Consider the following 25,666-nt stretch of genomic DNA (forward strand, 5'->3'; position numbering starts at 1 on the left):
GGAAAAGCCTGAATAAAACAGTACTTAGCCCAGCCAAGTTGAGACCATGTCCTAGCTTGTAAGCGGCAAACGAGATCTGGGGGATTAGTGGTGGTGCATCCTGGGATAAGAAATAGCTCAGCCAACAAGAGGCCTCGCTCTATAGCATAGCGTGCCGAGTCGGAGCCGAGGGATCGGCTCCGAGCCCATCAGTATTGAATGTAGGCGAGATAGGATCACATAACATCAGATGTTTGGCATAAGTGACATCTGGACGTACCCTCATCAGAATTTTGCCACATACAGTAGTGCCTGTGAGGGTTGACCAATTCCTACTAGGAGACCGTTAGACTTGCATGTAGGCCACTCCCAGGGCAGCAACATGGCTGTGTAGGTTGAGACCAGGGGAGATGATGGCAATGTGCCCACAGGTGATACCTGGGATAGTCAAAACAGAAAGGGGGTAGGTGGGTGGGACTGAATACTGCAACATAGAAGAGGAGATCTAAGGTTATGGTAGGTTCTTACAACTATTCTATGTCCTTCTACTCTGATGCTGCAGTATTCATAACAGTAGTGAGAGTACCAGAGCTTTAAGTATGAACCTGGGAGGAGGAAGGGGTCCCTGTGGTCAAGTAGACCCTGTAGGATAGTCCTGGCAAATCCTGCTCTAGCACAGGATGCTATGTCCAACTTGTACTGCTTGGTGAATGTGTGTACTGAGGTCCAAATAGCGGCTTCTAAAACGGAAGAGGAGTCTATGCCTTTGAAAAAAGCAGTAGAGGAAGCAGCTGCTCTGATATAATGAAGTTTAATATTACCTTGTAATGATTTCCCATGCTGGGAGTGGCACAAGGAAATGGACTGAGATCCAAGAAACAATGGATACTTAGAGACCGCTTTCCCTAGGGCTATGGGATGGAAGGAAATAACTGATCTGACTTCCTCATATCTGTGGTTTTGTCTAAGTAGTATCGAAGTTGTCTGTGTACATCCAAAGAATGTAGGGTCCTTTCTGAGGCATTTTGTGGAGGAGGATAAAAAAAACTGGTAGGTTAATGGATTGATTCAATGAGTTCATTAACTACCTCGGGCATGAAGGGTTAGTTCTGAGGACTACTCTGTCCTTTATAGGTTCATAGGTAGGTACTAAGCTACCGTCCCAAGGGCCTACGTAAGCCTAGCCAACAAGGTTCCCTGGCTTACGCCACCCCAGAAAGTTATTTTCCTTGCCACTGTTGAGCAGACACACAGAAGTGATCCCAGGGGTGTATTTCCTATTTTCCATCCACTCAAGGATTTTTCTTGAACTTTGCTTGACATAGATGGGTAGCCTGTTCGAGTATGGGAGGTCTCTGGGACAGGAATCTATCCCTCCAGCATGTCCTGTTTATTGTGGTGACAAGGTTTAGGTCCCTAGAGCATGTAGCTCGGAGGGATTGGGATTTCTTTAGGTGTAGCATGTCCCAACAGCTCTGGGTTTGACATAGCTTTATGTTAGGCAGAAATCACCTCAGAGTAGGCGATATGCTAGAGTAAAGCTGGAGTTTTGTGAGGCCAGTAATTCTCTGAGGTACTTCTGTGGCCTTTCCAGCTGCTGCAGATGTCTTGTGAGGTACATTCCAAAAGGGGCGTTGTACTCTATAATGGGTCTGAGTGTCGAGTAGAGAGGAACAATGACCTATTTTTTCCTGGATGAGAACCCTTTTATGATGGCAGGACTTCCTGACTACTGTGGCGATGTGACTATCAAAAGGAAAGACTACTGTCCACCTGGGTCCCAAGGTCTCATCACACATTCGGTGTTAAGTAGATTGCTGCCTATGTGGTAGTTCATGGGTACAGAGTTTTTACCAAAGGGGATGACACTGCACTTTTTGGCACTGAGCTTGAGTCCATGGCTCTGACACCAGGCATCTGTCTCAGCGAGGGCCTTCTGCAGGATGTCCACATCTTTTGAGGACTTCACTATGGCTCCTAGCTTGCAGTCATCTGCGAACTAAGCTAGCTAGAGGCCTTCTGTGTTAGCCTGTACTTCACAGAAGCAGATACCAAACAGGAGAGGTCCCAGGACAGAACCCCGTGGTACTCCACTTGTCACTGCTATGAGGTCAGATTTGGAGTCAGCAAATTTTACAGTGTGGGTTCTGTCAGTTAGCCAGTTGGCAACCCATCTTGTGATGTAGGGATTTATACCTAGTTTAGTGAGTTTAGCTATAATTCCAGAATGTGGGATGGTGTCGAAAGCCTTGGCGAGGTCAAGATAGGCTGTGTGACCCACCTTACCCTCATCTATGGCTTTGGTGACTGCCTCAAAGTAGTCGATCAGGTTCAGGAGGCATGATCTGCCTTTCACAAACCAGAACTGGGTGGGATCCAGAGTTTGGTGGTTACCAATGTCTTTGTTTATGAGTTCCATGATGATACGTTCCATGACCTTGCAGACCAGGCTTGTCAGGCTAATAGGTCGATAAGTTCCCAGGATCGGTCGTGGCTCCCCCTTTGTGGAGTGGGATAACTGTTGCTGTGAGCCATTCAGTGGGCAAAAAAGCCTGATGCGAGGCTATTATTGAACATGGTGCTTAAGTAGGGAGGCAGTTTGTTCTGAGGTGCGTGTACAACGCAGCCTGGGATGTTGTCCGGTCCCATGGATGCTGTGTTTTTGGCTTTAGAGAGTGCAAAGCTTTTACCTGCATAGTTGTGATTACAGGGACTCTGCATTCTTCCTGTATAGATATGGGCCCTTTAGGGGGTGGAGGGTAAAGTTAACACTGAACCTATCTGCCAGATGTTGGCAATATCAGTTGGTTCTGTAATTTTCGTGCTGTTGTGCTGTTAGAGCAGATCTGGGTGTTGCCATCGAGATTCTTGACATAGCTATAGAATGCTTTGCGTTTGTCCTTAGAATTAGTGGCAATTTTGTTTTCGTAGCTAGCTTTGGAGGATCTTGTAAGGGATCTCAGCTTCTTACGGAGGCTGACCAGAGCTCCTCTACTCATGGGAATTTTACTCTTTTGCAACAGTTTCTTCCTTCTCTTGTACAGTTTATGGTAGGGACCACCAGATTGGCTTCCTTTTTTGGAGGACAGTGTCTTGGTTCTGTTTGGGATAGCGCGATCCATGCATTCATGCAAGTGCTTCGAGTGCGCATCTGTATAGGATTCAGCAGTTGTAACTGTATTGTCCATCTGCATGGGTGTCATGAAGTTCACCATTTCTGTTTTACCGTGGTTTCCTTAATGGGGGCGGGTTGTGGATATCAAGGGTGATTAGCTTATGGTCGGATCGGACCAGTGAGGAGTTGACTTCAAGTGTGGAACACTTGTCACTCATGTTGGTAATTACTAGGTCTAGGATATTGTTGCCCCTGGTGGGGGTGTGGATAAGTTGATCCAGGACATTGGAGTTCATGAATTCCAGAAAGCGTTGAGCTAAGGAGTTGGTACACAAGTAGTTTTCCCAGTTAATGGTGGGGTAGTTGAAGTCGCCCATTATTAGGGTGTTTGGTTGAACCCTAATATTTTCCAGTACATCAAGAAAAGAGTGGGAATCCGGGGGCATGGTGGGGGATCTGTAGCAAGCTACAATTTGGATTACAGTTTTGCCCAGAGTTAGTTGCACTTGGATAACCTCGGATGCATTATGCTAAGCAACTAGCCTGTAGGTGTGGATATCCTTAATGAATATGGACACACCTCCGCCTTTGGTGTTTCGGTCCAGGTTACATGGCCGAAAAGTGTAATACGAGTTACAGCCTGATAGTGCAGGGGTGCTCTTTGGAGCCTTGAACCAGGTCTCTGTCACTGCACGGATATATCTATGTTCTCCATTTTAAGGAGTGCCTCGAGTGAGTGCATTTTGCGATTTAGACTTCTAGCACTGAGTAGCATTACCCTCAGCTTTTGCTTGCCTGTTCCCGTTACGGTGGTGAATTTATTTTAACCTTGCCTAAAAAAGGCACTATAGGGGCAGCAAGAGCCTTAGCCAATATCCGAAATCCCAGGGGCGACAGGTGCAGGCCATCTGTGGCAAAACATCGTGGTCTGTCGACCATGTCATCCCAAGCACACAGATACTGGATCCCCTTAGAATTACACCAGAAGATTAGCCAATTGTTGAAGTCAATCATTTTGTCCTTGTGCTGTGATATACTGGGCGATGGCAGAATGCCACTCAGGGCCAGGGTCATACCTGCCTGGGCTACAAGATCGGCGAGCTCTTCCATGTCTCTTTTCATGTAGTCCAGGGAGGTACATCTCAGGTTGTTCACACCAACATGGACAATGACAGTCATATTTGTACATGCGGCAGAGTGACCTGAGTGCATAGGTTATGTGGCGGATCCTGGCACCAGACAGGCAGCTGACAGTAACCTTCTTGTTAAGCCTGGTGAGTGGGACTTCAGTGTGCCTGACTATAGAGTCACCTATGACTCGTGTGTTGGGTACATTGTTTTGCGTTACTGGCTGTGGTTGAGTGGCACACAGTTTGTGGGCTGTGTCATTTGGGTTGCGTTTGGGGATGGAGGTTGCTTGCGTTTCTGCTTTGGAGGTCTCAGTTGCTTAGATTACTGAGAGCCTCCACGAATGTTTTTGTGTTACTGTGTGTGGATTTTGGTGGTGTAGATTTAGTGAGACTATGTGATGTGTGGTGTGGTGCAAATGTTTACCTTCTCCTCATGATGGTCAAGTTCAGTCTTGGTTGGAGAGAGCTTTACCTCCAATTTGGCCGGATAAGTGCATCTCTCACAGGTTGTAGTGTTGGGTGGTAGGAGGAGAGGGTTGTCTGTGTACATGAGGCAATTTCTACATTGCCTCAAGATGCCCAGATTCATCACACAGACATGAGAGAACACTGGGAGCTGACACTTGGACATGCCTGAATAAAAAAACATGTTCCTCTAGATAAGTGAGGAAAGTGAGTACAAGAGCTGTTTTTCTCTTAAGCAAGTGAGAAAAGCAAGTACAAAAACTGTTTTCCTCTAGGTAATGAGGAAAGTGGAGTGCTATAGCAATTAGTAGCATATTTAGTGCTTACAAGTTCTGAAAAAAGCGCTGAGCACGAATAAGCAAATTTAAGTGCTAAAACAAAGAATCTGTGTCTGCACTAGACGAGTTACAGGACAGAAACAAGTGCAAATGCAGGCTTTTAAATCAGAAAGTTGAGAGATATGGAAGAGATTGCCCAAATGGCCAATAACTACAATTTCTAGGCCAGAACCACTCCTTATGTGGTAGACAGGTTACCTAGCGCTTGCCACTCCCACTGATAAGATAGAAGCCTTCCCACCAACACAGAAAGGCTTGGGAGGCTCAGAAGCTTACATACATTCCTGGATACAGCAAATCTGTATCTGGAACACTAGTTAAAGGAAAGGTAGGAAACTGGCTTTTTTTTTTTTACAGAAAAGTAGCAAAAACAGTAGTAAAAACAATTCACATGCAGTGCAAGCTAGCACACGAGTATGTAGCAATATTAGACCAAACACAGTTTAAAAATGCAATTAAATTAAAAAGGACTAAAAGCAAGTGCAGAGTTTATTAGGTAGAATGTGGTAAAGAGATGGACTGGGGGAGTGCCCAGATCAAATCTACAGTGGGGCAGGCAACTGCAAAAGCGACAAAATTTAAACTACAAGCCAAAAATAGGGAGATCTAGGCAACTAACAGTACAAACTCTAAAATCAAAAAATATACTCAGCTCTGTATATTTGCAGATAGATTGGAAAGCACTCTCAGAACACAGGTTCCAGCAATTAAATGCAGGCTGTTACTAACGGGTCTAATTTTATGCAAGTGATCCTCGAGTTAGATAACATACAAGCTGTAAAAAAAATAGTTATACCAACTGAAGGCACAGCAGAAAATAGGGGGTGGGGAAAACAGTTTCAACAGAGATCTAAGCAACAACTAAAATAAAGTAAAACCAAAAAAATATATACTCCGCTCTGTATATTTGCAGATAGATTGGAAAGCAGTCTCTCAGGCCACAGGTTGGAAAACAAGGTAGGGAGAGATGGCCATAAAGGCTTGGATCTCTGAGACCCTCCTGGCGGAGGTGAGGGCTACTAGCAGGACTGTTTTCCATGTACACAGCTTCAGGGAAACTGTGTGCAGGTTCAAAGGTGGGTGAGGTTAGCTTTTCTAATACAAAGTTTAGGTTTCACAGAAGAGGAATGGGTTTTCCTGGGGGTTTGATGTGGAAGACTCCCTTCAGAAAAAGTTTGACTTCCAATATGGATACCAGAGGGGGTGATATGGGCAGACAGGCAGACAGATGGACTTTGAAGAATGTTGGTCTTGATTGGAGTAGCTCACACAAGGATAGGACCCTTGGAATTGGTGTAGTGAGGGGGTCCTGGTTGTTCCTAGGACACCAATTGGAGAATCTGTGCCACTTAGCTACATAGTTTCTCCAAGTACTAGGTTTTCTGGCCACCTGCAGAACGTTGAGCATGTCCCTCTGAATAAAAGGTGTCTAAGGGAATAGAATCCTATAACCCATAAGGTCAATTTTAGGTTTACAATGGCTGGAGCTAGGCACTTTGTGAATACCCTGGGTGCAGTAGATAAGCCAAAGGGAAGTGCAGAGAACTGACGGTGCATGGAGCTTGACTTGCTCACCCTTAACATCCACATTCCACCTCCACCCCCCCAGTGAGGAAACCTCCATAAAAAAGTACAGTTGTGTACACTTACCATAAATGTAGATGTTGAGTGTATTCACTGTTGCAGTCATTAAACTTGAGCTATCCTGCTGGCAGACTACTCAGTCGGCCTGAATTCCAAAGTCTAGGTCCGGCATCAGTTGCTGTCTCCTCTTCCCTGATGTCAGAGCGCCAGGGGTATAAAAGATGCAGTAGACGCCATTTTCTTCAGTTTTTCTTGCCCCAGATGTCAGGTGCCCCCAAAAGGGTAGGCTAAAAAATATGCCAATAAAACATGCATGCACCAAAATATATACCTTCATCTACAAGCAAATACACCACATAGGTTGTATAGATTAGAGAAGTGCAGATAAGTTCCAGCAAAGAAATGGGGGATGGTGGGTGGGTAACCTGGACTGCAACAGTGAATACACTCGAACATCTACATTTATGTTAAGTGTACAAAACTGTACTATGTTCTTCATGTTTCACTGTTGCAGTCATTACATTTGGGTAGAATCCCAAAGCTATGGTTGGGAGGCTGGAGCTAAATAGGATTAGGAGAGGCTATAAGGCCCTGCAGTGGCAAAGCCTGCCCTGGATTTAGAGTAGAGGCAAATGATAATGCTTTGTAAAGGTGTGAACAGAACTCCAGTAGCAGCCTCTAGAATGTCTTTGGTTGGTACTCCCCTTAGAAAGGCTACTGAAGTAGCTGCAACTCTGGTGGAATGAGACCTAATGCCCTTGGGCACAGGTTTACCATGGTGTTAAGTAGCAGAAACGGATGCAGTGGCTTACCCACTTTAAATTTGTCTGCTTTGATATAGCCTTGCCTTCTGATCCTGCAGCATATGTCACTAGCAATTGCTCAGTTTTTCTTAGAGCTTTAGTCCTGCTTAAGTAGAATCTTAGCAGTCTGTGTACGTCCAAGGAATGCAGAATTCTCTCCCTCTTGTTCTGCGGATTTGGATAAAAGGTTGGCAGATTAATTGTTTGGTTAAGAGCCACACTGGAATCCCTGTCTGGCTAAAATACAATAAAGGCTCCACAACCATGAGGGTCTGTAGCTCTGAAACTCTTCTTGCTGAAGTAATTGCTAGCAGCAGAGCTGTTTTCCATAATAACTTTATATCAGCAGTAGCAGCTGGTTCAAATGGAGGCAGGGTGAGCTTTTCCAACACATAATTGAGGTCCCATGCAGGCAGTGGCGATGATCTAGGAGGCCTTAAAATTTTGGCTCCTCTAAGATACTGCTTTAGTAAAGGATGAGAAAAGATTGGTGGTTCTGTATTGTCATGAGCCGAAATGGCAGAGGCATGGATTTTAATTGATGAGAAAGACAGACCTTTGTCAAGCATCTCAGTTAAGTATTGCAATATCTGAGGAATATTTGGTTCTGCTGTATCAGTTCCTTGTGCTTGATTCCAAGCACAGAATCTCTTCCATTTGTCAGCATAAGATTTTCTAGTACTAGGCCTTCTGGCTCCCAAAATGACATCCATCACAGCTTTACTGAGAGGAGTCGTTTGTACATTATCAGCCATGCTGCCAGGTTCAGAGTCTGTAGTTGATCGTGCAGGATCTGATTGTTTAGCTGTGACAGTAGTTGGTGTTTGAGGCAAGGTCTAAGCCAGGTACTGAGACAAGTTCCTTAGGATTGGGTACCAGTATTGGCGGGGCCAGTCCGGGGCAATAAGTATCATCTTTGGTTTCTCGTCTGACTTTTAGGAGGACCTTGGGAAGAAGAGGCAGAGGCGGAAAGGCGTAAACCGATCTGAAGGCTAGGGCGTCCACTTTCCATGCTTGTCTGTGATAAGTCCTTGTGCAGAATTTTTTCAATTGATAATTTTGAGGAGAGGCAAATAGATCTATGTCTGGGCTCCCCCATTTCTCTGTTATGCTGAAGACTTGTGGATTTAGTTTACACTCGTGAGGATCCAGGTTTCTGCTTAAATAGTCTGCCAGAGTGTTTTGTTTTCCTGGCAGGAATTGAGCTTGAAGCTGTGTCCCACAGTGCCATGGCAAATCTGCATAGGGGGTAGGAGTGTGTGCCCCCTTGCTTGTTTATATACCACATGACTGTGGCATCCGTCTATCAGTAGTTGTCCTGGATGAAGTAAGTCCTTGAAGGCTGTTAGGGCATTTTGAACAGCTAGCATCTCTTTCTGGTTGACATGTAGATGCATTTGTTTTGGTGACCATATGCCCTAAATGCATCTTCCTGTCATGTGGGCCCCCCCAAGCATAATCTGATTTGTCTGTTATGGTTTGGCTGGCAAGGGGTAGAGTGAATGGCCGTCTCATGTTTTGGTGACATGCCTTTGCCCACCATAGAAACTCCTGTTGCAGGCAGGGAATGAGAGGAATAAGAAGTTATGTACTCACCATAACGTTCCATCTGAGTAGGTGACTTCATTTGGATGCAACCTGTGGGATTCGGATCAGAGCCGGCAATTCATAAGCTTTAGGATCCGAGCTCCTCCCTTTACCCATAATCCCCTGCTAAGCCCTGACTGACCTCAGATTGAGTTTGCCCTGTGAATACCAAAATAACAGAATCCTGGGAAACCAGAACTAATAGCGTCATGAAAGGTCAGGGGGATGGAGGGGGGGATGGTTGCATTCAAATGAAGTCACCAACTCAGATGGAATGTTATGGTGAGTACATAACTTCTTAATCTGAAGTAGGAAGACTTCATTTGTCTGCAACCTGTGGGACAGAGTCCCCAGCTACCTGGATCTTGGGCGGCCGTCATGGAAGGATGTTCCGGAGCACCGCAGAGCCAAAGGATGCTCTCCCTCTGGAAACGTCCACTTTGGAATGTGAAATGAAAGTATGAGATGAGGACCAAGTGGCTGCTGCGCAGATATCATCTAATGGTACTAGATTTAAAGGCAGCAGAAGTAGATACTGCTCTTGTAGAATGTGCTGTAATTCTCTGAGGAGCTGGCCTTCCTGAGGTGTCATATGCCTGCAAGATACAATTAGAAATCCACTTTGACAAAGTGACCTTAGACTGCCTTACCCAGTGCGAATTTTGCAAAGACGACGAACAGTTGATCGGATTGTCTATGACCAGCAGTTCTGTGAATGTAGAAACGCAGTTGTCTATGAACATCTAAGGAATGCAGTTTATATTCTCCTTTGTTTTTATATTTGGGAAAGAAAACTGGCAAATTAATAGATTGGTTAATATTGGATTCGGAAGCAATCTTTGGAAGAAAGGAAGGATTGGTCCTGAGGGAAACCTTATCAGGAAAAAAGGAGAGATAAGGTGGTTTGACGCATAGAGCTTGGAGTTCTGAAACTCTAGCTGACATAATGGCCACTAAGAAAGCAGTTTTCCAGGAAAGATACTTCAAGTCCACAGAGGCTGCAGGTTCAAAAGGAGGAGCGGTTAAGGCCTGCAGCACCAGAGACAAGTCCCAAGGTGGCACGGCTTCCTTAACAGGAGGTCTTAAGAGGAAAGCACCCTTAAGAAAGGGTTTACAAATTTTTGCAGCCATGAGAGGCGTCGAGTCATGACCCACATGGTAATGAGAAATGGCTGCCATCTGTACCTTTACCGAAGAGCTTGCTCCTTGTTGGAAAAGTTCTGTCAAAAAGTCTAGTACCGCAGTGAGTGGCGCGGAAAAGGGATTAAGATTTTTATGTTCCGCCCAAATAGAGAACTGCTTCCATTTGCTTCGATAAACCTTCCTAGTAGAAGGTTTATGGACAGCCACTATGATGGCTTTCACTGGTGGAGATACCGGGAGTCCTTATTAGGGATGGAACTGGAGCAGCCAAGCCATCAATTTCAGCGTGTGAAGGTTCGGGATTGGAAGCCCCTGAGGATGGGAAATGAGATCTGGAATTGGATCTAGAATCCAGGGCGGATTCACTCTGAGACCATACATAAGGGAACCATGGTTGACTAGGCCAGAATGGGGCAATGAGAATCATTTTGCTCCCCAAACTGCTGGCTTTCTGCAATAGTTTTTGCATTAGAGGAAGAGGGGGATAAGCGTATAGGAGACCGGGAGGTCAAGCATGCACCAGGGAGTCTCTCGGGGATTCCCTGAATGGGGGAAGTAGAGCGAAGAAGTTGTCGCATTTGGCGTTTGAGGGAGAAGCAAAAAGATCGCAACAGGGTTGCCCCCAGGCGGCAAAAATCTGTTTCGCTACTAGAGAATTGAGAGACCATTCGTGAGGGGAAAGAATGGTGCGACTGAGCTTGTCCGCTAGAATGTTGGACCTTCCCGGAATGTGCGTTGCCACAAGAAAGCGGTTGGTGGAGATTGCCCATTCCCATACTCTCATGGCCTCTCGACAAAGGGGGTAGGACCTAGCCCCCCCCCCCCGTTTGTTGATGTACCAGACTACCGACATGTTGTCTGTCTGGATAGCAATAGTTCCTACAGGAAGAAGGCTGTGTAGTGCTTGCAACGCTAATAGCACTGCCCTCATCTCCAGAACATTTATATGCAGGGAGGTCTCTGAACTGTTCCACATGCCTTGGACAATCCTGCCCGGTGAATGCCCCCCCCCCCCAAGGCGAGAAGCGTCCGTGGTCACCGTGGCTAGGGGGAATGCAGTACAGAAGGGTCTCCCTGTTAGGAGGTCCGTCGACTGGAGCCACCAGAACAGGGAGCTCTTGCATGCTCTGCTGATGGCTATCAGGCTGTTGAGAGGAAGGTAAAGCGGGGACCATTGGACCTGGAGGGTCCATTGAAGAATCCGCATGTGTAGCAGAGCGTGAAGGAGGAGTGGGATGGCTGCCGCCATTGAACCTAGGGCACTCAGGACCATAGCTGCAGTCGGAGCCGGTTCTAAGATGGCCGTGATATGACACCTCAGGTTGGACAGTCGATCTGGAGTGAGGAATGCCCCAATCTTCCTCCTATAAAATCTATAAGCTGTGTGGGGGCCAAGGAAGATTTTTCTCAGTTTATGGTGATGCCCAGCCGAGGGGCTATGTGAAGGAAATAGTCCCTGGCTGAGCACAGTAGATGCCTTGATGACGCTGTAAGGAGCCAGTCGTCCAGGTATGGAAACACTTGAATTCCCTGGAGTCTCAGGTGGGCCGCTACCACCGCAAGTACCTTGGTAAACACCCTGGGAGCAGAGGTGAGACCAAAGGGAAGGACCCTGAACTGGTAGTGATTGGCTCCCAGCCAGAAGCGAAGGAACCTCCTGGACCGTCTGTCCATTAGAATGTGGTAGTACGCATCCTTGAGGTCTATAGAGCACATCCAATCGTTCTCCCGCAAAAGGGGAGGAGGATAGATTGTAAGGTGACCATCCGGAACTTTTGCTTGGTTACAGACAGGTTCAGTTGTGACAGGTCTAGGATCGGTCTCAAGTCCCCCGTCTTTTTTGGCACCAAGAAGAACCTGGAGTAAAACCCTGATCCGGTCTGATCTCGGGGGACGTGTTGGATGGCTCTTTGTTAGCAGCTGTGCTATTTCCACAGTTGCTACCTCCCGTTGATCGGGTGGTACATCGGGGATGTTTTTGGATCTGGGAATACTGTGAAGGGGGATTGAATAGCCTCTGGATATCACTCGAAGCACCCAACGGTCTGACGTGATTGACTCCCATGATGTCAGGTGCCTCGAAAAACGCCCCCCCCGACTGCCTCCAGAGAGGAGCAGCCGGGTAACCCATCAGGGTTGCTGCGTGGGTCTGTCAGAGAAGGGTTCTCTCGACCCAAAGTTCCTAGGAGCCCCTCTGCCTCTACGGACGGCGACCTCCCTGTCCTTTGCCACGGAAGGACTGGTTGTCCGGAGCAGGTTGGGATTGCTGCGATTTCCGGAACCACATCTTTTTCTGTCCCTTTTGGTTCTTCGAGAAGGACCTCTGGGGAGCTGAGAAGCGGACTCAGACGGCGTCTTCTCGTCCTTTTCGCTCTGGACAAGCGTTTTGTGAACCGTTTTGCCAAAAAGGGCAGAACCATCGAAGGGGGCATTCGCGAAGTTCGCTTTGAAGGGCTCCGCGAAGTCACAGTGGCGGAGCCAGGCCTGGCATCTCATAACAAGGCCCGATCCGCTAGCTCTAGCTGCTCCCTCTGTAGCATGAGATAAGAGCCGCATAGAAGTATTAGACACCGCTCTGAGAGTGGCCATACGGGTGGAGTACACTTGTTTGTCCTCCACCAAAATGGACTCTGGGGGAGATGCAGCGTATTCCTTAATCAGGTCTCGCTGCATCCTGATCACGTGTGCCATATAGTTCAGCGCCCTCAGGGAGAAGGTTGCTGAACTAAAGACTTGCTTCCCAATGCGATCCATCGAGCGGGATTCCTTGCTCGGGGGATGCATAGAGGGACTCTCCTGAGCCAATTCCCTCTTTGTGGCTGCAGCCATCAGCATGGCATCTACTGGGGGTCCCTTACTCCAATGTGTACGGTCCGATGGGGGACTAAGAATGCGGTCCGGACGATTGGGAACAGGCTCTACGGTGTCCGGGTCCTTCCACGCTCTGTTGGCAAGAAGGTCCACCAGAGGGTCGGCAGGAGGGGACACCCAAGAGGTAGACGGGCCTGCCTCAAATGCCTCCAAGAACACAGACTTGTCCAAGGAGGCCTTGGGGGCAGACCCCCCCCCCCAATCCTTAACATTTCCATAATGTCTCCAAAGGAGACATCTTCTGGGGGTGATCTTGGGGAGCCCTCCCCTTCCTCCAAGTCCGTGTCTTCAGTAATAGACTCGGGGGAGTCCACGTGCCTCCTTTTACACTTATGCTTACGAGGCACTTCCACGGGGGGACTGTCCCTGAGACCGGCTGATGGGAGCCTGGCCCAGCTGCGAGGGAGTGCGGGATGGAGCCGAGACAGAGACCGGGGGTCCGGATGTCCTCGACAGAACCCTCTCCACAACGAAGGCCGAGGGGGAGCAGACTTCTCTAAGCCCCGAGAGCCGACCCCCACTCGGATCAGACTAATGGATCAGAACCGGAGCAGAGACAGTCGGAACAGAGAGACCGGTGCGCTCTGACCTAGATGGAGTTGGAGGCACTGGCTCCCTCGGATCCGAGGCTAGGCCCACGGCTCCGAGAGGTCGGGTCCGAAGTACCCGAAGCACTCAAGGGAGGGATCGGATCCGACCCACCCCCGGGTCCAATGCTGCCCGGCTCCAAAAGCTCCGAACCTGGGAGACGGGTCGGAGAAGGAGCTATGGGGGTGAAAAAAGGGGTCGAGGCCCCTCCCGGATGGGGGGGGCAGGAGCGCTCCCATCTGCATCTGGGCCTGGATGAATCGCATCATCTGTAATGACTGCAACAGTGAAACACTAAGAACATCTGTTACTTGCTTTTTATTACTCCACTACAGTGAAGAGAGCTGTGTAACATGCTTGCATACAATTCTGAATTTATAATAAATTTACAATGAACTTATAAGCATTAATCTACATACTTGCCACACCTTGACAAACGTTGCATATACAGTACATAGCCAAGTACCTTAGAGGCAGTGTTTGCAGTTTGTCTTTCATTTCTTGTTACAGTCTTTGCCGTGAGCAGTCCCTGGATAAATTTACTTGCTCTGTTACAAGTATAAGCAAAGTGTACTGTGGAAGCCAGACCAAACCAGTGGGATGGCAATGTCCAGTATTTGCACTTCTTGGTGCAAGTGGACTTGTATAAAAGGCATACTGATGTCCAGGTGGGTGGGCATCTGACATCTGACAGGCCAGGATGGGGGGGGGGGGGGGGGGGGGCTTCCAAGACAGGCTGAACTGTAAAGCACTCTAAAGCAAAGCTACTAAGAATCAGCATTAAAAAGTGATCAGAGAGGTAGAAGGGAGTGGTGCATTAAGAGACAGGGTTTAATAACCTTCACAAGTCCCACATGCACAGCGCTTTCAGTAACTGCTGTAGAAATCCTACTGGTCATAGGAGGGACTAAGCATTGGCCCCAAGCCTGAACATATGCAAGGGATGGAGGGGGATTCAGCCAATAAAATATAATGAACACAGCTTCCCAGCATTCTTATGAGAGTCAATATGGAAAGTAGTCAGGAGTCAAACTACTAAAATTTCAATATTTTGAAGAAAACCACTGTCCGGTAATGAACATTTTAAAAAATTAATAAAGGATCATTTCAGCAGCAAGTATGAAATGTGTCACCTGCCAACACACTGAGACTACATTGTTGTATTCTAGCTCAAGAACCACTACCAGTAACTGCTTTGGTGGCACAGAGGGATAAAGCCCCGACTATGACCTAGCTGACCTGGACTCAATTAACAGCTTGGGCAACTAATGGAGTGTCAGGGAAGGATAGGCAATCTCCATCCCATGTGGGAAGGTATTAGATAATGCTCCCTTACAGGAAGTGTGATGCAAAGAGGGGAATTGCCTGCGGACGCAAGTGGGTACAGCATATAATACCCCCCCCCCCAAAAGATGCAAAGATGGTGGAGCCCATAGGACGCCCCCAAGACTCATGGCTGGCCACAGCAATACTGGTGTTAAGTTCTATGAGGACAAACTGGTACACCCAAGCAAGGAAATGGGGCAGAGGGAAGCCAGGCCAGTTATATGTTGTCCCAAGTGGGGCTCAAAGAACCACCAGTGCTGGTATGTGGAAATATACCTTTTTAAAAGACTAATCAATGCTTCTCACAGCTGGAAAGTCCATGTGTACCAACTTACTGCAAAAATAAATTTCCTAGAAGTTAGTTTTGCTGTCACCCACAACAATCTGTCTGCAAAAATTAAAATCCACAACTAACCTTCTCATCTTCACTTTCTTTTTCTTCATCTGAAGAATCTTCATTCTTTTCATCTTCACTTGAAGACTCGTCCGAAAGTATTTTCTCTTCAGACTTTGAGCCTTTTGACTTCCGTGCTGACCCAGAGCTCCTGCGATCTTTTTTGCTGCTTTTCTGAGACTTCTTTTTAGACTTTGGTAGGGACTACAAATAAAAAGCCAGGAATTATATTCTAAACGTAGTTTAGTTATGCAAGGGTGTTCACTAATGTAGAACATTTGTATCATCATACAGTTGGGTAAGTAAACATACTATAAACGTACAAGAAAAAAAAAAAGATTGTCTGGTCTCTGTCTAGGCAATGAACATAATGACAAAGTGGCTCTACCACCTAGTTTCTCAGACAAATCTTACAAGCTCAAGCTCCTCCTACATGCCATAATTCCTTGCCTTGAGATGACCCACAAAGAAAAATAGCCAGCCAATATAAGAACACCAACCAGGATACAAAATGTAAGACTGAACATCAACAGTTTGAAGAGTCAAGACCTCAGGAATCCTACCCCCCCCCCCCTATTTTGCAGGAAACAGGATCAGGATGCTAGTATCCAGAGAAGCAGATGTTCTATTTACTTGCTGCAGTATTCTTCACTTGAGGGATACCTCCACCAGTAGGCACCCAACATCTGCCTACATTAACAAGCATTTGAACACAGCAGCTCCAAAGAAGGTCAGAGACCTATAGTGTTCAAGTCGTAATGTTTTGTGAAGGTAAGCAAGGCTGACCCTTGTAGCAACTACAGGGCTATCTTCTAAAGGACTATTTAGAAAAAAGCAGCTAATGTCTGCATCTGAATACTGTGCACTCCCCACCTAGTATTCAGGACCTCTCTGTCCAAGTAGTAGCAAAGACATGCAATCACAACCACCTGGCTATTTGTAAGCTTAACTCAAACACCTATGCAGATCACCACACCTGCAAGCAGCCTACACACATCTTGCATTCTAGAACATTTACTGAAAAATATAATAATGTAAAGATATTCTGAATAAAAGCTATTAAAGCTGTACAAACAGCAATGCTATCTGTAACTATTTACAGTGATCGTGCATATTCATGGGCCTTTCCATAAATACTGTAATATGATGTACACAAACTCCTAATTATATTTTTTATAAACTTATACATTTTTGTATCTTGGAAACTGTTCAAGCCAAGCAAAACATTTATGTTAACCAGACTAGCCTTTCACATGCCAAGAAATTCCTCTACAAGTGCATGTTAAATGAGATATTTATAGAAATATGAAATCATGCTTAATTGTATAACTAGCAAACCAAATACTGCATCTCTCTAGTGCAACCTGCAGTCCAAATATAGCAGAGTTTTCTTGAACAGCATCTAAGGTTTCACTTAACTGTCAAACAAGTTAAGTCAGTTTTTGAAGTTCGCGGTTCATGGGTGAACAAGGCTATCCTGAAGGCCCATTTTACACCTAGCCAATAACCGGAGGTTAGAATCAAACCTTGAACACTGTTTATGAAATAAAGACCTTAGCAATAATGCCAATGTTTATTTTCATAAATGCTTGCAAACTAGCAATATTTCCGGTATAGCATGACACAATCCAGCACAGACAGTGAATTGTTCTCTCACAATGGTGTTTCAAACCATACACCTCAACATGAAGGTCTCAGTTAAGAAAATGTGAACACGTGGCAAACAGATTAATTTCTCCACTGCAGAACATCCTAGACGTACAACCCTAGTATTTTGTTAACTCCTTGTCCTTTTCAATACTGCCTCTTAGCTGGAGTCGCAAACAAGCCAGTAATAAAAAAGTCCTGGATGTTAAAGCAGCACGTAAACTGGAGTACACAAAAGGCATTTTAGGCTTAATTTAAGACACCTCATGGTTTTCCATCTGAATTCTTTTGTGCGATCTAGATAAAAATGAAGTAGTCCGTGAACCAATGTAGAGAGTAGTTGTGTAAAATCTTACCATAGCCATATATGTCCTTTCTTTCATGTTACAGTATTCACTTTGGTGTGGGATTTTCCACCTCAGACAATCTAACGTCAGCTCCTATACAAAAGCTTTAGCCTGTCTGCTGTAGATATGTGGGACGTCACACGTAGGGCTGTAAACTAGGGTCATTAAAATGTGATGTCGGCATGCACAGACCTCACAACTTGAAGCCCAGAGGAGTGGCTTGTGAGGAGAATAAGATGTCAACAAAAGAAAAATGCCACTAAGGCTGAAAAGATGAGCCTTAGGGGGTGGAAGCAGTGACGAGGGGGCCAGACCATGTAATAAGAGAATAGGGGGTATGGAGGTTGGGAAGGAATACTGCAAAATGGAAGAGCAGGACATCTATGGTTATGGTAAGATTTTACACACCTATTCTATGTCCTTCTATTCCAATGTTGGGAGGATTAACTTTGGTGTAGCACAGTACCACAGCTTACAAGAAAAGGGAGGAGGTAAAGGTATAGGATACCAGGAATCCTTGAAGGATTGCTCTGGCAAAGCCTGCCCTGCCCCTGGAGCCGTGGTCTAGTTTGCAGTGTTTGGTGAATGTGTGGACTATAGACCAGGTAGCTGCTTCCAGGATGGAAGCTGTGTCCAGGCCTTTGAGAAAGGCCTTGGAATTAGCTATGGCCTGGTTGAGTGAGCTCTTACACCCTGAGGCTCTGGCACCAAGCATTTGTTTCTGTAAGGCCCTTTTGTAGAGTATTCACATCATTTGAGGATTCAATAATGGCTCCCAGTTTGCAGTCATCTGCAAACTTTGTTAGCCAGAGTCCCTTAGTGTTGGCCTGTACTTCAGGGAAGTAGATGCCAAACAAGAGCGGTCCCAGGACTGAACCCTGAGATACTCCACTTGTCTGGAGCTGGATTTGGAGTCGGCTACTTTTACAGTGTGGGTTCTGTCAGCAAGCCAGCTGGCAACCCATCGAGTGACGTAGGGATTAATAGCTCAGTAAGTTTATCTAGGATTCCAGAGTAGGGGATGGTGTCAAAGGCCTTGGCGAGAGCCAGACAGGCTGTGTGGACTGCCTTACCCACGTCCACGGCTCTGGGACTGATTAGAAGTCAATCAGGTACAGGAGGACAAGATCGTCCCTTCACGAACCCAAACTGGGTGGGGTCCAGTGTTTTAAGGTTGCCAATGTCTTCTTTATAATACGTTCCATGGCCTTGCAAATCAGGCTCGTCAGACTGACGGGGTGGGTAGTTCCCGGGATCCAAGGTGGATCCCCCTGGTGGAGTGGGATAACTGTAGCTGTGCGCCACTCAGTGGGCATGAAGCCTGAGGTGAGGGTATGATTAAACGTGACACTTAGGTGAGGTGCCAGTTCATTTTGTAGTTCATGTAGTACACAGCCCGGGATGTAATCTGGTCCCATGGATGCTGAATTCTTAGCTTTGGAGAGTGCATTTTTTTTTACCTGTGTGGCCATTACTGGAATATGGTAATCTTCCATTATTGAGATGTGCAATTTAGGGTGGGGTGGGGGTGGGGGGTGGGGGGTGAAGTTGGCACTGAATCGATCTGCCAAGATATTGACAATATCCTTGGGATCGGTATATTTAATGCCATTATGTTGCAGCTCAGAGCAGATCTGAGCATTGCCATTTAGATTCTTGACAGTTATAGAATGCCTTGTGGCTGTCTTTTGAATCTTTGGCAATTTTATTTGCGTAACTAGCTTTGATGGAATCTCAGCTTCTTCCTGAGGCTGGTAAGGGAGTTTTTTGCATCCTGGGATTTTCCTCTTTTCTGCAACAGTTTCTTTCTTTTGTTGCAAAGTTTGTTTATGGCAGGACCATACCTTTTTTGGGACTAGGAATAGACTAGACTAAAATAATTTCCCTTCCTAACCCACAGGGACTTGGGTTCTATAGTTCCTAGGTGGAACTGATTTTTGGAGGGAAGGAAATAGTACAGTTTTGTACCTACCATAAATGTAGATGTCCGATAGATATGCAACTGCAGTCATAACATATGGGTTGTCCTGCCTCAGGCAGCCCTCGGTCGTCCGGATCCGACGTCGGCTGATGTCACATTTCTCTCAGACGTCAGAGCGGCTGGAGTACATAAGCATCAGCAGACGCCATTTTCTTCAGTGTTTCTTGCCCCAAATGCCAGGTGCCCTCCAAGGAAGGCTGATTGGAAGACAAAAACAGGTTTCCAGACAAATAAATAAGCAATAAACAGATACACCATAACAGATATCCCCAGCTAAGGATAACAGGGAGAGGAGTGGACCCAAGGCATAGAGGGGAAGGAGGGAGGGAAAACCCGACTGCAGTTGCATATCTATCGGACATCTACATTTATGGTAGGTACAAAACTGTACTATGTCCTTCAAGAATGCAACTGCAGTCATAACATATGGGTTGAATACCATAGCTTAGCTGGGGGAGGTGGAATGCTCTAAGAAAAGGATGGTGTAGCTATCAATCCCTGCAGGACTGCCGAAGCAAAGGCTGCTCTGGATCTGGAATATAAAGGGAGGTTATAGTGTTTGGAGAATGTATGCACGGAGCTCAATGTAGCAGCTTCTAGAATGTCTTTTGTAGGCACCCCTCTTAAGAATGCTGTTGAGGTGGCTGTACCTCTGGTGGAGTGTGGTCTGACATTGGCTGGTACACTCTTTCCATGGAAGGAATAACAGATTCTGATGCAATGTCCAATCCATTTTGAAACAGTCTGTATGGAAATTGCTTTTCCTTGTACTCCAGGGGCGTAAGCTACAAAAAGCTGATCAGACTTCCTACTGGTCTTGGTTCTGTCCAGGTAGTAGCAAAGTTGTCTGTGAATGTCCAAGGTATGCAACAGTCTTTCCCCTTTGTTCTCAGGATTGGGAAAGAAAGTAGGCAGGTGAATAGCTTGATTTAAAGAAACCCTAGATACCACTTTTGGCATAAAGGTAGGGTTGGTTCGTAAGGAGACCCTGTCTCTGTGAAAGATTATGAACGGTGGTATTGCCATTAGGGCCTTTAATTCCCAAATCCTTCTTGCTGAGGTAATTGCCAACAGGAAAGCTGTCTTCCATGAGAGAAATTGTAAGTCCACAGAAGCTGCTGGCTCAAAGGGAGGTAGAGTCAGTTTTTCTAGGACAAAGTTGAGGTCCCAAGCTGGTACTGGAGCCTTTCTGGGTGGCTTTATATTCTTGATTCCCCTAAGGAATTGCCTTAAAGGATGTGAAAACACAGGTGGATCAGTGTTATATCTAGCTGAAATAGCTGAAGCATGTATTTTTATGGAAGAATATGAGAGTCCATTCCGTAGCATATCTGCCAAATAATTCAGAATGAGGGGGATGTTCAATAATGATGCATCATGACCCTTGCTGGTATTCCAGATGCTGAATCTCTTCCATTTTGCTGAGTAAACCTTTCTGGTGGATGGTCTTCGGGCTTCTGTTATCCTCTGAACTTCCTTGGAGAGAGAGAGATTGAGGTTATTCATGGGATTAGCTGTTAGCTGCAGCGTCTGAATGTTGGGATGTACTGTCTTGAAGTTGTGTTGTCAAATGTTGGGGCCATTGGGGAAAGGCCCACTTTTTGTTGTGACATATGCGCCGTAGTAGTGGCTACCAGTGCTGTCTTGGCCAGTCTGGAGCTATTAGGATCCCCTTGGGCTTCTCTGCTTTGATCTTTAGTAATACTGTGGTCATCAGTGGCAGAGATGGGAATGCATAGATTTTTAGGAAGTTCCAGTTGAATGAGAGAGTATCTATTTTCCATGCTTGTGGATGATATGTCCTTGAACAGAACTTTTGTAGATGATGATTGAGGTGGGAGGCAAATAGGTCTACTTCTGGCCTGCCCCATGTCGAGGTGAGTCTTATGAAGATTTCTGGATGTAACCTCCACTCGTGGGGGTCTAGGAAATTCCTGCTTAGGCTGTCCGCCAGCACATTGTCTTTGCCTGGAACAAACGGGGATTGCAACTGTATGTTTAGGCTCAGTGATTTTTCCCAAAGATTCATTGTCAGTCTGCAAAGGGGGTAAGAATGGGTGCCCCCCCTGCTTATGTACCACATCACAGTGGTGTTGTCTGTCCGTATTAGCAGGTGGCCTTGCTGAAGTTGTTATCGAAAGGCCTCGATGGCATGCATTACTGCCAGCATTTCCTTTTGGTTGATATGCAGATGTGTTCCCTTTGGAGACCATTGTCCTTGAATACATCTGCCCTCCATGTGCGCCCCCCCATCCAAGGTCTGAGGCGTCTGTGGTGATGGTCTGTGTTATCTGAGGTTTTTTGAATGGCATACCTGTGTTTGCCTGGCTTACCGAGGCCCACCATAGAAATTCCTTCTGTAGGCATGGAATGAGCGGTATGGTTGTCTCTAGGTTGTTGCTGTGCTGAGACCATAAGCTTTTTAGGTACCATTGAAGCTTTCTCATGTGTAGTCTTGCTAATGGAACCAGGAGAATGCAAGATGCCATATAACCCAGGGCCTGTAGGAATCTCTTTGCAGTCATCTGGGTGAGGTTTGCAAAACCTTTGAAATAATGAGTTAACTTCTTTTGCTTGTCTTCTGTCAGGTAAGCCATTTGAGAGGCTGTGTCTAGTTTGGCTCCTAAGAAGGTTATTTGCTGGAATGGCTGGAGTCCTGACTTTTGGAAGTTGACTGTGTATCCCAGAGCCTGTAGCAATTGTATGACATAATTCAAGTTTTTTGTCAAAATCAGTTTGTCGTCCGCTTGTATGAGGCAGTCGTCCAGGTACGGGTAAATATGGATCCCCTGGAGCCTGCAATGAGCAATTACTGAAGCCAGGCATTTCGTGAATACTCTGGGTGCAGTAGATAAGCCAAATGGCAATGCTGAGAATTGATAATGCTCTGGCCCTGCAAGAAATCTGAGGTATCTTCTGCAGCTGTGTCTGATAGGGACATGCAGGTATGCCTCCTTGAGGTCCAGAGTAATCAGCCAAGACCCCTTGCCCAGCATGGGAAGGAGTTGCTGTAGAGTCAGCATTTTGAACTTTGGTACTATGAGAAAAGTGTTTAATGCGGACAAATCCAGTATTGGTCTCCATTGAGTTTCTTTTCTTGGAACAAGGAACAGTCTTGAGTAAAACCCCTGGCCTTGTTCTTGTTGTGGAACTTTTTCTATTGCTTTGATCTGAGCAAGCAGAGAAATTTGCTTGATAGTCTCTGCCCTCTGGTTTTGTGGTAGGTTTGGCATGCCTTGTTTTCTTGGTAAGGTATGAAAGCGGAACCTGTAACCTTGGTCTATAATGTCCAAAATCCATTTGTCCTTTGTCAATCTGTGCCAATTGTCTGAAAACAGAGATAATTTTCCACCCAAAGGAGCTTCTGTTTGCTCCTTGGTCAGCGGAAGTAGAGGAAAGTCATTGAGATTGTCCCTGTGGGGCAGGAGAAACCCCTGTGTCACTTTTTGGTTTGCTGGTTGCCATTGTCGTCCCCTGTAGGAACCTCTGTATTGCCCTCTTCCTCGGCCACGCCTGTTTTTACCCCTTTGAAATCTTTCAGGATTAGGAAAGGACCAGTTTTAGAAGGCCAATTTCTGCTGAATCTGGGAGGCTGAACCTGGAGGAAATCTTTGACTGTCTGAACTGACTTGGCTTTTTCCTCAATGGACTTTAACACATCTTTAGCATTAGCACCAAAAGCTTGTTCTTTTCCAAGGGTGCATCAAGAAGTTTTGCCTTAACATGATCTGGTAGAGGTTGTTCTTTTAACCATGCATGTCTACGAATGACCGCCCCTGTCATAGCTGCCCTACATGAAGCTTCCAATGCATCATATCCACACTGCAGAAAGTGATTGCTAACTTGCTGAGAATTATGTACAGCCTCCTGCAAAGATTTCCTATCTAAAGGTTCAGGAGAGGCCAATGTTTTCTGTAAATCATCTAACAGGTAATCCTGATATTGAAACATATGAAAGAGACAATTGAGAGCTCTCATAGATAAAGTAGTTGAGGTGTATACCTTCTTCCCCTATCTCTAATGACCTAGCTTCCCTGTTAGAAGGTAAAGGATTTTTGGAGGTGGTAGCTGAAACCCCTTTCGGTCCCTGTGAAATCGTTTCTAAATCAACTGCATGGGCCCTAAAGAAATGAGAACGTGTTTCTGGGACCCTATAGTATCTGTCAGGCTTGGCAGGAGCAGGAGGAAGAGTATCAGGGGTAACACTGGAGTCAGAGTATAGATCATCCAAAACATCAAGCACAGGAGGTATAGCTAAGGGCCTGTGTTGGGGCTTTTTAAGGAAGGTTCGAAGGCGCTTTCTGGAATCAGAATATTCCTGGCCTTGCCACTTAAAATGTTCCCTCATAGAATGCAGAACTTCCCCAAAAGAAATATCCTCAGGAGGGGAGGCCGAGGGGATGGAATCCTCTGCATCCGAGTCCTCATAGGTCTGGAAGGGTCTTCCTGGCTATCAGAGTGAACAGAGTCCTCAGAATCTTCATCTGGAGAGAGAGGGTCAGAGGGTTCAACCCGGGGCCTCATCAGGAGGCTGGGATCCTCTCTCTGGATGGGCCTGGGAACCTCTGATCATGGAAATTAAGTCTGTGGCCATAGTCATTATTTGTGTTTCAGGAGTAGGCTGAGGTAAGGCTGTAGCAGTAAGGTGCTTGGTCTTGCTGGCTGCCTTAGCACGTGTGTAGGCCTTGATGGACATGGGAGGCCTAGCAGCTCCACGTGCAGGAGTGACCTTATCCACAGCAATGGTCTCGGGCATTTCCTCGGTTTCAGTATCCGGAGGAAAATCAATAACTGGCGTTGGTGTGGTCTCCGGTATCGGAGGGATTGGTAATGCGGTGTCTTCAGTTCGGAGCGGTGAAATAACCGCCTCGGAGGGAACCGGGGCACTCGCGGTAGGTTTTGGCGTGGTGTCGGTGGAAGACGCGGGCTGAGGATGTCGGTCCCGGTCTTTTCGTTTTAGGAGTCTGCGAAGTCAGTAGTTCCGACGGCATTGTATAATCGAATTTTTCGCCGAAAAAGTCTTCAGCGAACACCGCCCGGCGACTGAGTGCGCGCTTATTGAAGCGAGCACAGGCGGCACAGGCAGAGACGTCGTGGTCTGGGCCAAGGCAAGGAAGGCAGTAAGAGTGGAAATCCTTATGAGGTATTTGTTTACCACAAGACAAACAATTAATTTACTTTTTCAGTAATTTCTGACATCGGCTGAGGCAAGAAAAGGTCCCCAACGGGGTACTTAGCTTTTTTGATGACTTCGGATTCGAAGAATACAGGAGCTGACCGACCGGCACTTGCGAACTGCTTCTGCTTCGGGCACCGCGCGGCAAGAAAGACTGGAGAAAATGGCATCGGCAGATGCTTATGTACTCCAGCTGCTCTGACGGAGAGAAATGCGACATCAGCCGACGTCGGACCCAGACTTTGGAATCCGGCCGACCGAGGGCTGCCTGAGGCAGGACAACCCATATGTTATGACTGCAGTTGCATTCCTGAAGGACATCTTTTTTTGGCCTTGGTTTTTCCTTCCAAGATAGGAAGTATCCTCTGAATAATGGAAAGGACCCATTGGTCTGAGGTGATGGTTTTCCAAAAGGGGAAGTAAGTGGGGTAAGGCGGGCAAACAAGAGGAGGTGGGCAAGGCAGTCACGCCAAGGAGCAGCCTCCTTGGTCAGGAAAAGGCTGTGCTTCAGAAGCAGGAGTAATATGTTTTGTCTTCTGTCTTTTCTTGGAAGGTGCAAGGCATTGGGGACGGGCCTAGGGACTGAAGCCCGGCCGGTAGTGGGAGAGGACCGTCTGTTGTGCAAGAAGTTCCCCCTCTACGTCAGTTGGGGCCAATGGCTGAATAGCATCTGCAGATGTGCATTCCATGGCTGCAGAAACAGCTTCCTCAACCCCTAAATCAGAAGCTGGCGGGACGGCAAATAGCGGAATGGCAGTAGGAACAGGCCTGGAAACTTTGGCCTTCTTCCTGGACGGTTCGGGTTGGTCAACAGACTCTGGGTCCATCCTAAGGGCTACGTGTTTAAGATGCTGGCTCTCGAGATATAAATTTAATACGGCCAAACGACTGCGAAGTATCTTGGTCGCGAAGGACTTACAAATGGAACACAACATATGGCAGTGTTCCCTATCTAGACAAAATATGCACTTATTGTGAGAATCTTTGTATGGTATCTGCCAGCCGCAATTACATTTGCCTTTTATTTTAGCGGACTTCGGCCAAAAACTACAGCAAACCAAGCACAAGCAACGACAAAACAAAAAACACCAACGGGGTACTTATCTTTCCAAAGTAATTGTATGTAGGAGCTGAACGATCTAATTGACTACGTCTGCGGCTGAAAAGTTCTGAGGTCTATGCATGCAGACGT

The 25,666-nt window shown here is 46.5% G+C and overlaps 1 protein-coding gene across 3 annotated transcripts in view; it reads right to left on the reverse strand.

Moving 5' to 3' along the window:
- Positions 1–25,666, reverse strand: part of DEK (DEK proto-oncogene) — a 1,116,206-nt gene that overhangs the window by 248,130 nt on the left and 842,410 nt on the right. For all 3 annotated transcript variants that reach the window (XM_044065276.1, XM_044065275.1, XM_044065277.1), the window contains exon 8: positions 15,345–15,527. In XM_044065276.1, the coding sequence (XP_043921211.1) occupies positions 15,345–15,527 (183 nt within the window). The remainder of the gene's footprint in view (positions 1–15,344; positions 15,528–25,666) is intronic.

The sequence above is a fragment of the Protopterus annectens genome, chromosome 3.part0 (assembly GCF_019279795.1).
Source record: "Protopterus annectens isolate FY-2018-M chromosome 3.part0, PAN1.0, whole genome shotgun sequence".
NCBI classification, from domain to species: domain Eukaryota; kingdom Metazoa; phylum Chordata; order Ceratodontiformes; family Protopteridae; genus Protopterus; species Protopterus annectens.